This window comes from Thamnophis sirtalis, unplaced genomic scaffold (assembly GCF_051295495.1).
Source record: "Thamnophis sirtalis isolate CommonGarterSnake01/CBP01778 unplaced genomic scaffold, rThaSir2_p1.2 scaffold_12, whole genome shotgun sequence".
NCBI classification, from domain to species: domain Eukaryota; kingdom Metazoa; phylum Chordata; class Lepidosauria; order Squamata; family Natricidae; genus Thamnophis; species Thamnophis sirtalis.
In genome coordinates, this window is record NW_028261392.1 from 27869139 (window position 1) to 27879787 (window position 10649).

Sequence of the window (10649 nt, forward strand, 5' to 3'; positions counted from 1 at the left end):
GATTGATTCCTAATTGATCCCTTCCTTGAGATGGACCTCTGAAAATTTGATCTAGAAGGTTCCAGAATCCTCTGAATATGTACAAGATGCACATGGGGAAGGGGGGAAATTGATATATCGTTCCTCTACACTTCAGAGAATGCACTGTGCTTTGGCAAAAGCAGACTGTATATCCAATTCATTATATGTGTGTTTCTGTGTGTATGCATATGCATGTATGTATATGTATATATATGTATATAATATAAATATAATTTATTTGATATAAGCTGTATGCGCAAGAGTCCGAGATTTGAAAATACCAATGTACAGTTAGTACATTTAGTAATCGAAATTTCAAATGGTCTCTTCTAAAGGAATGCTTCTAGTTACAGCATCAGAGCAATTATTTTTTTAAAAAAATCTGAGATTTGAAATAATCTGAAACTCTCAGGCATTATTGCTTTATTTTAGTCTAATTAAATTAAGAACAGCACAATGGTCACAGCAATATTAATTTATTAAAAACATCCTCAGAGATACCGACTGTTCAACTGTATACTTCATGATCTTTCATTCCGTACTTTATGCAAGCAAAACAGGAGTCTGTTCAACCTATGCCACATACTGGAAACTTGATACAATTGATGTTACATAAAAACAAAACTAAATGGGTTCCATTGTTGTTGATATTTTGATTTAAATACTGGAATAAGAATATTAACTAAGGATGCTACAAGTCTAGAAGAAATAGTACATGACAAGGTTCAACCTACATGTGAAAAGGAATTCAGGGAACTGCCGAAAACAAGCAAGATGCAAGTGTCGCACCTTTTAGAAGGACTAGCAATTACTTGGAAACTTAATTTTTATTTAATCTTACAACATTGGCAAAAAAGGTTACAAAATTACTGTAATGAACTTATGCCCAGAAGTGCCTGTGAGTATTTTCAGGAACAGTACCAAATTAAGGGATTACAGGATCGTAAAAATGGAGTACTCTTAATAAGATTGTTTTAAACTATGTGGGCAATTTTATTTGCCCATCATGTTCAGGCTGGGGATCCAAAAACTATTAAACTAATTACAAGACCAAAGCTGCCCTCACACAGAACTCCATAACACTCCATGGCAATTGCTTTTGAAACTGAGACGTGTATCAGTCCACAATTTTATTATGTAAAGGAAACATGATAGTAACTATCAAGGCCAAAAAGACAGTAAATCCACAGCTGAAATAACTGCCTCATCAGTGTAAAACCATCATTAAACTAGCAAGAGCCACTTAACAGGACAATAATTTCAACCTGCAGTGTTATCTTGGCTCTGAAAGTATGAAAAATGTTGGTGGACTTTAATTCCAATGTGTGCCTGATTTGAGGAAAATAAGTTTTATTAGCACAAAATATACATGCACTAAAAAAATTTACTTAAACATATGAATTTAATATTTCATTTTATTCAGCAAATTGGTTTATTTACACAATTGGGAATGCTGGTTGAATTTTATCAGTGGAATAAAAACAATTCTAGTAGAGACAATACTGAACTCCCTTTACACATCTCCAGCAACACTGACCAACTTTTTCCTTACCTGTATCAGGAACATCAAGCACAATAGTGGAATAGTATCAAAAGACACTGGTATAACAAACCACTGAGGATCCAGTACACCGTGGGAATTTACCAATATATTTGCCAAACTTTTTTTTTTAAGTTAGCAAAATAAAACCAGCTTTAATAGTTAGCATCAGAGTATAACTCTGAGATCAGCGGGTAGTAAAAACCTTATCAGACCATACATAATTAATAAAGTGATCTGATCTGCATCAAACCACTTTATCACAGAATCAAAACAGATAAGAATAAATTTATTCTTTAAGACAATGATCTGATAAGGATTTAACTTAACAGACGTTAAAATAAGAGATGCAGAGCACAGCCCCTATTAGAACAAGCTAACTTTTCAGATGTCCCCCCCAAAAAAAATCACCAAAGGAAAAAAAAAAACCACTTCAACATGAAGCTACTATACAAAGATTTTTTTCCCCAATTTTCATTAAGAGTTCGGAGCTGAAATTTAATCCTGAGTCTTTAGTGAGAATGACAGTTTTGGCCTAGTTTTTCCCTTGCCTAGGATCATTTTTTGTTCTTCCTTTTGTTGACGTTGTCTTTCTTGTTCTAGTTTCATCCTCTCCTCATGAATTTTTCTTTGTTCTTCAACAATTTTCAATTGTTCTTCAGCCTGTAACCAGAAAACAAGAGAGTTTAGATTACATTTTATACTCTTTGCATAACTTTACATGTAACTTTGTGGTACTAGCATATCTCTGTTGAGAAGAACTGATTTCATTCTTTAGCATTAGGGGAAACAGTGTAACACCCATAAACTGTCTTGGATTACTCAAAGAAAATAAGCCATTTTCACATTGTTTCCTATCACAATTTCATTTTAAAAATCACTTGAAGTTGTGACAGGACAAAGAATATAAAAATGAATCAAAACAAAGAAGCTGAGAAGATCAAGCAAGATTAAATAATGTTCCAACAGAAAGTTAGGAAAACTATTTGGAACTATAAAATAAAAAGTAGCTGAGAAATATTGACCCAAGATGCTTGAAGTTTAAAATCACCCAGGAACAGATTGCTATCAAAAATGATGTAGGACCACAATGAAGTTAAAAGATCAGATTTAACCAATCCATCTAGAATTAATTTGTACATTGGAGTATCTCTCCTCTAGCCTTAATTTATGAATTCAACCTGCAAGGTCAACTATAATCTGATCTGTGATACAGCTCCTAATGCAAATTAAAAGCTAGGAGTTAAGAATTCTGGGATGAAAGTTAAGAATTACTTTACTTAATTTTTATATTGGGTTTTCACCATGGCATTCTTTTTGTAACAATAGGGGAAATTATCCATAAATACAGAGAAGTAAAATCTTTTGCATTTCAAACACTGCACATGAGATTCTGATTTTAAGAAAAACTGAATGATACTAGAACAAAATCTGAATTCATTTTTATTTAATGATATGAAATTTAAAAAACCACACAACCATTCTCAAGTCCCATATTTAATAAAGTTCTCTTATTATGTTAACAATTTGATAACATTCATAGATTTAAGGGGCCAATACAAAAGCTGGGTGTTTGGCAATATCTCAGGTCAACCACTTTTGCCTCTGTACAGGTGGTCCTTGACTTATGACTGTAATGAAGCTCAGAATTTCCATTGCATTGTGTAACAATCATTAAGTCGAGGCACACACGATTGACCCAATTTTACCACATTGATTTAGCTGTCATTAAGTGAACCATTGTCCCCAGTGAGCAATTTTTGTTGGAAATGTCGGTTTCTCATTTAAAAAGATCATAAATCACAATCATGTGACCCATAAATGTGGGCCAGTTACCTAACATCCAAAATATGATATATAACCAGGGAAAAGACATAGCCATCGGAAGTGCCAATCTAGGTTGTAAGATATTTTGGGGGAAGGTGCATTGTAACTGGTGATAAATTTAGACTACCAGTACAGTGGTTGGCTTCCCCAATATTTCCAAAGCAGATATCAGGGAGTGAAAAGAAAGAGATTGTGACTACATCCTAACAAAGAGATAGACATTTTTCAATCAAATTATGGGCCTAAGAATCGGTGACATTATGCAAATCTTAACCTGCAATTTATGTTCAGTAATCCTACTCTACCTCCCCCATGGATTTACTCCTTTATCTCTGAATGATAGTAAAACTACTTACCAATTTAGCTTGTGCTTCTGCAATTTTTCTGTTATTCTCTTCTAGTATTCGTTCAAGTTCCTCACGCTTTGCACGCTCTTCCTCCTAAACGGGAGGATAGGGTAAGATGTTAGAAAAGTAAAATACTCATTTAGCCATCTGCACTAGTCTTCCTAGAAATTCCTTCTGTGCACTGACTCTAAAGGGACAGCTTTATAGCCACCCTCTTGTCTTTCAAACAGCAAACTGTGCAACCACTAAAATTGGTCTCTAGCTCTAAATTTAAATCATCCCTCCCAATCCAAACAAACAGCAATCAACTAAACCCTCCACAATCAGAGAATCCTAGCCAATTATTACTAGCATTTTAATATCACACAAATCAACAAGGACAACTACAAAACTGGATAGCATTTACCAAATTAAAAGAGTAATATTTAAAATATAAATAAAGTGAATAGTTTGTCTCACCAATTATGTATACCTACGCATTCTTTACCTATACTCCTTTAATCAGCATTAAAAGTTGAATATTTACTGTCTTGTCCAGTGTCCTGCAGAGTGTGCTCCTCGGCTGCCATACGCGCCAGCTTCCTCTTTAAAATGATTTGTACTGTTAGCTTGGCAATGCCTGCATCAGCAGCTCAACCATTTATAAAGAAACAACATACAAGGAAGGCTGAGCTGAAGAATGCAGATGTTTACGGTAAGAAGGAACAAAAAATATGTAAAACATTCCTAAGCAAACAATTAATAAGAAAAAATACATTTACTGTTAGCAAAAAGTACAAATGGTAATCCATATTCTGTAGAACTATGGGCTTCCTTTATGGGCAAATGGACTGAACATCCGATGGTGTGACAAGTTTAAAGGCAGTATTAAACTGTCCTTCTACCATTTAAATACCAAACTGGTATTCAGGAGTCCATTGAAAGTATGATATAGAAATCAAATCTAGGTTTCTTTTTATAAAAGTTTAAAGAAACTTTGTTATGCAACTCATAAGCAAAAAGATTGCAAGAGTAATTTCAATTAGCATAATAAATATTCATGTTATTTTATATTTGGCAGTTTTTGTAAACAGCCTGAGGTCTGCACAAAAATATAGTTTAATAAGAACAAAGCAAGTATTTGAAGAAATATTTCTTGCTATGTCTAGTAACCAGCTACAGGTTTGCACCCTTCACTCCAGGAATTCAAGGTGATGCTCCACAGTAAAAGTCCTAATGTGACCACTCACTGACTACTGTTTAATCTTCTCTTAGAATGGTGAGGAACCATGATTTCAGCCAAAATCCATTAGAATTTTCAAAAAGATTTGAAATCTTATATAATTCAGCATTTACGTAAAGCCAAAATCTTGATTTGTAGAATTAAAATGAATTTTCATCACATGCATTTTTTAAAATTTTAATCATATTGTATTATATTAGAAAGTATCTTATTAAAACGTCTCTCCTATTATCAACTAAATTGATTAAAAGCAACTAAGCAAATCATAATACAGGAAAACATGAGAGTGTTATTTAACTCAGCACTAATTTTAAGAAAGTTTTAAAAGAACTTTAAAATTTGGGGATCCTGGAGTGATTAGTGCTGACAAGCATTAAAACCTCCAGTAGCAAATTACTGTCTCACAGAAAGACATTTTCAGCTTCTGCTCCAGCTGCTGACAGAAGAAGTCACATGTTTAGCTCAACTTCAGACAAGGACAACCTGCTCTTTTACAACTCTCTAGTCTAGAGAAAAAGAAGGAGTTGTTAGTAGCACTGGTAAAAATTGGATCTCATGAATTTGGCATAGGCCTTTTGTGAAAGTGAATGGGACCACAGTTCCAGAGTTACTCCACTGTGTAGTCAAGAGGAATGCATGACTGCCTTACGAGGAAAAACAAGAAAAACTCTTTCTTTAAGATAAGGCATTGCAGCTCAATGATGGACCCTGCTGTTATTATTTTTTCTTGCTGACTGAAGGCATAAAGCCTCTTACAGTCTAAATAAAACAAAACAAATGAAGGATACAAAGTCACAGATTGTTCAACCCATTCCCCCAGTTAAGAAAGAACTGTGGATATATCCTGCAGCCATGGCAAAAGTTTCAAACAAGTCTCAAATAAGTAGGCCAGTTCCATTAAAATTCAAGTATCCTTTCACAGGTTTTGGAAGAATGTTTGAGGTATCAGTTAGCTCCTCTGAATAAGTTAGAAATTAGGTTTCGCAGCAATGCAAGTTTACACAAGAAAGGAATTAGATTTGCTGTATTCCATCTCCTTCTCAACGTAACAGGAGGCACAACCCAACACTGAAAGTTTTGCCATGGACTGTCTCTACTTTCCAAACGACCGAGCGTTACCTCTCTGGCCTTTTGTGCAGCAAGTTCAGCTTGTCGCTGTCGCTCGAGTTCTTCGAGCAACTGTTTTTCCATGATGCGCTTAGCCTCCTCCACCCTGCGGAGAACTTCCCGTTCAATTTCATCTTTCCGCTTCTCCAGTTCCTCCTCCACTCGCTTTGCTACAAGTTCCTCCACTCTTCTGGCGGTCTCTTCTTCAATAAGTTTCTCTTCTATTTCTTGTTGCCGACTACAGGGAGAGAAATATATATGTTTTCAAATGTCAAGAAAATTAATTTTTTCATCAACCTTCAGCAATAACCTGTTCCACACATCACACTTATGCATTGTAATATGCAAATGTTGAGCGTTTATATGATAAAAAATTATGAAATAATTTTAGGAACGAAAATACTTATGGGAGGAGAAATATAAGATTCAAAGCATTGCTTTCCAAATGCAATAGTATAAATCTTTAGATGGACCAAACACCTTACAATTTATAAGCATATTTACGGTTAAAATTTATCAAAGCCAAAATAAAGACAAAAGACCATGGTGAATATTTTATAATACCAAAAATATGCACTGTCTCCAGAGGCCTAATGCAAGAATGATGGAATGGAAGAATGCGTTTCACAGAAATAAATTACATCTCTTTGGTTATGATATAGAACTCAAGTTTTAAAATCTAGCACTTCATGACAATTCATCAGGGAACTTATTTCAAGCAGTGAAATGTGTTGTCAAAGCATTATTGTCAAACAGTAACATAGTTATCAATTATTCAGCAGGACAAAATAGAAATGTAATGCAAAAATTAATTAAAATTATTAATTTTTAATGAAATATTTTTTTAAAAAAATCTTGAATAAAACAATCAAACCATTATCACTCATAGCTTCAATTTATGTCTATTGTTAACACTGTTATGTTAGAATAAATTCTTCTGAACACCTAGAAGATGCTATAGATGGGAATACATTACTGATCTAATTTATATTCCTAATTTTTACCATGCAATAAAAGCAAGGAATAAATTTAGAATGGAGCATAATCTCCTCGTATTTTAATGAAGCATATTAAATATTATCCAATTAGGGATCCTTGGTGCTCTTTGATTCCACTCCCTACTAGCACTGATTTTGCCTAGTTTGCGTAAAGAAATATCTGTAAGAAAACAACTCCGGTCAGAGAGCACCAAGGAGACTCTCATTTCAACCAAATATTCATACAAATATTCTACTCTATCGGCTAAGTGATACTTTGTGAAAATGGAATTGCATTCATTTTGATACCTCAAAGTACTTGGTGTTCAATAAAAAGCAAAGCAGGGACTCTAGTAATGTGTTGTTGCCTATCTATTTTTTAAGCATCATTTTTCTTCTTTTTGATATTTAACCTTGTTTTAACCAACTGATTCTGTAATGCCAAATATCCAGACACTGATTTTGACAGTATCAAAATGCTAATCAACTTTTGTTACCAGTGATGTCTAGTTAAATAGAAATTCAGTCAAGACTTTAATGACTTAGTATCAACAGGCCATCTCAAGCCCCGTGACATTCCACATTTCAGTTTGAATCAGGGTGCAAACTTCTCATTGTTATGATAGACACTGACATTTTAATGCAAGCGTTGCACTTCCACAGCAATGTTACACAAATCACAAGACTGGTGTAGGCCTTCTGTCAAAATGAATCTGGAAAACCAATATTATAAATATAATCTAAAACAACATAATTGTTTACACAGAGAAAACTCTTGCCTTTCTACACCAAGTCAAAAAAGCAGGTGCATTAATTACAACAGCTCTGACTATGCTTTTTATTATTATTTGTAGCAATAAAAGAACACTGGGATGTATTCATGGGTGCTGCTCAGCAAGGTTTATTAGAAATTAGAAAATGCTATTTTACAAAAATTATCAATGAACTTCTAAATTGAAACCATCATGCTAACTCTTGCTGAATACAGCCGGCCTACTTCCTGCTCCTCCCCCACTTATCTTCTTTAGTAATACATTAAAAAATGGTGCTCAAATAAAATTTACTCTACTACGGAAGTATCAGATCATGTAGAAAAAAAGAACTGCGAAGTTTGCAGTTAGAAAAACTGTGATTACTGCTCTCAGAAAAGGGGAAAACAGGTCAAAATAGCTAAGAATTGTCATGAGGATATTTTAATATAAATTTATCATCTTAAAAAATTCCATCCTTATCAACAGAGATGTTGCTGTCCTGGGAAATAGTAAAGAAAGTTAACAATATCCTTGAGCAAGGGTCCCCAAACTTGGCAACTTTAAGACTTGTGGGCTTCAACTCCCAGAATTCTCCATGAATCTTAAAGTTGCCAAGTTTGAAGACCTCTGTCCTTGAGTCACATTCAAGTTTCTGATGAGGTCATAAATAAGGCCCAAGTTATTTTTTTTTTCAGACAACAATATAGAAGCCTGGTTTGATATCCTCTCCTAGAAGACGTTTTTTTCCCAATCCACAGCTTTGTTGATCTCCTTGTGGTGGCCCATCCAAACACTAACCAGGTCCAATCCGATCCTTTTCAATCCTCCCCACTTGCCTTTTCTAGGCAGGTTGCGACGATGCCCTTCAAATCTGCTATCCAGCACCCCAGGCCTAACCCAGCCATTACCCCACCGACGGTTTAACGGTTCCCCACTGACGGTTTAACGGCGGGTGCGCATGTTGGTTGTTGCGTCCTTCAGCTGCTGCCTCCCGCCAATCCTTCAGAAACCGTCCATCCGGACAAGGAGCGGAGGAGCCACCCCCGCGATCTGCCCGCCCGGCCCCCACTTACATTTTCCGCTGTCGCTCGAACTCGGCCTTCTTTTCCTCCTCCTCCCGCTTCTGCTTCTCATCCAGGCTGCTTCTCTTGCTGACTGTCCGGCCGAAGATGTCGATGCGGTCGGGCGGGGAGGAGGCGCGTTCCCGATCGCGTTCCCGTTCGCGGCGGGAGGGCGCCGTGTTGGAGCGGGATCTGGAGCGGGATTCCCTCCGGCGGCTCCGCTTGCCCTCCCGCGACTTGGAGCGCTTGCGGGCCCGCTCTTTCTCCCGCGAACGGGACCGAGATCGGCTCCGGTTCTTCTTGTTATGCTTGGAGCTCTTGACGCGCTTGGAGTGGGACGAACTCCGCGAGCGGGAGCGGCCCATCCCGAGCGCCTCAACAAACGCCGGTGTGACGGTCCTCAGCGCGGCTCCAAAGGGGCCTCCAGGATCCACGCGGGGGCCGCTGGGTGCACCACGTCCACCTCGCGGGCCCCTCGGCACTGCAGGCCCAAGGCCCGGCGGCGACAGCGAGACAAGATGGCGGCGGCGGTCCGACTCTGAAACGGGGGAAATTCTCCTCCTTCCGCCGCCCCAGGATCCACTGCGCTCGCCCACAATGCACCTCGGCGGCGCGCCTAAGAAAGGGAAAGCGCCGCAGTCCTCTACGGAAATGTCCGAAGAGGAGACGATATGGGGTTCTCCGGGAATAGCCGAATATGTGCGGGAATGCTAAGCGGAACGGGGGGCGGGGTGAGTTGTGACGACGACGACGCTCGAGTGATTTCGCGCTTCTACGGCGTGTTACGGAAAGAGCCGAGTTCCTTCAGCTTCCGGCGATGGCCGGTTTGAGAAAAGTGCGAAACGGACACGGACACAACCCGTGAGCGAAGCGGAATTTCGAAGCAGGAATCATACTCTGTTTCAAATATAAACACAATTGCAATAATAATACAGGAGAACCGCAAAATGCCTAGCTGCATTTGCGGCCAATGTATGTCATCGTGTATAGGTAGTGCATTACATGTACTTTACATGTACAGGCAGTATGTATGTCATTGTGTATAGGTACTGCGTTATATGTACACTACATGTACAAGTAGTACATATGCCATCGTGTATAGGTACTGCATTATATGTACACTACATGTACAGGTAGTACATATGTCATGTACATGTGCATTACATGTACAGGCAGTATGTATGTCCTTTGTACAGGTACTGCATTACATGTACAGGTAGTACATATGTCATCATGTACACGTACATTAAATGTACAGGCAGTACGTATGTCCTTGTGTACAGGTACTGCATTACATGTACAGGTAGTACATATGTCATCGTGTATAAGTACTGCATTATATGTACACTACATGTACACATACATATGCCATGAATAGGTACTGCATTATATGTACACTACATGTACAGGTAGTACATATGTCATCATGTACAGGTACTGCATTACATGTACACTACATATACAGGTAGTACATATGTCATGTACATGTGCATTACATGTACAGGCAGTATGTATGTCCTTTGTACAGGTACTGCATTACATGTACAGGTAGTACATATGTCATCATGTACACGAACATTAAATGTACAGGCAGTACGTATGTCCTTGTGTACAGGTACTGCATTACATGTACAGGTAGTACATATGTCATCGTGTACAGATAATGCATTAACAGGTATACAATCAAGATCAAGTGAGGTACTAATACCACTTTATAAAGCCCTAGTAAGTCCACATCTAGAGTACTGCATCCAGTTTTGTTACCACACTAAAAAAGATGTTGAGACGAAGAATT

General features: G+C 37.6%; 1 protein-coding gene across 3 annotated transcripts; it reads right to left on the reverse strand.

The window, feature by feature from the left end:
- Positions 1-1418: 1418 nt before the first annotated feature.
- Positions 1419-9419, reverse strand: ARGLU1 (arginine and glutamate rich 1). 3 transcript variants are annotated; one of them, XM_014054243.2, is made up of 4 exons: positions 8867-9414; positions 6077-6302; positions 3745-3828; positions 1419-2224 (listed from the first exon to the last, which is right to left on the reverse strand). In XM_014054243.2, the coding sequence occupies exons 1-4, from the start codon at positions 9217-9219 to the stop codon at positions 2060-2062; spliced, it is 828 nt and encodes a 275-aa protein (XP_013909718.1). In that variant the 5' UTR covers positions 9220-9414; the 3' UTR covers positions 1419-2059. The 3 variants fall into 3 exon arrangements, 1 of the variants encoding a protein (XP_013909718.1); XR_015698214.1 differs by having other exon boundaries at positions 2165-2224; positions 3745-4319; positions 8867-9419; XR_015698213.1 differs by having other exon boundaries at positions 2165-2224; positions 4262-6302; positions 8867-9415.
- Positions 9420-10649: the final 1230 nt, after the last annotated feature.

Bases quoted from the DNA above. Each gene is read 5' to 3' on its own strand.
- ARGLU1 (XM_014054243.2), bottom strand. From the start codon at position 9,219: ATGGGCCGCTCCCGCTCGCGGAGTTCGTCCCACTCCAAGCGCGTCAAG. The intron at 3,829-6,076 runs GTAACGCTCGGT...CCTCCCGTTTAG, and splicing joins CTGCACAAAAGGCCAGAGAG to GAGGAAGAGCGTGCAAAGCG. The intron at 2,225-3,744 runs GTAAGTAGTTTT...TTCTGGTTACAG, and splicing joins CAGAAGCACAAGCTAAATTG to GCTGAAGAACAATTGAAAAT.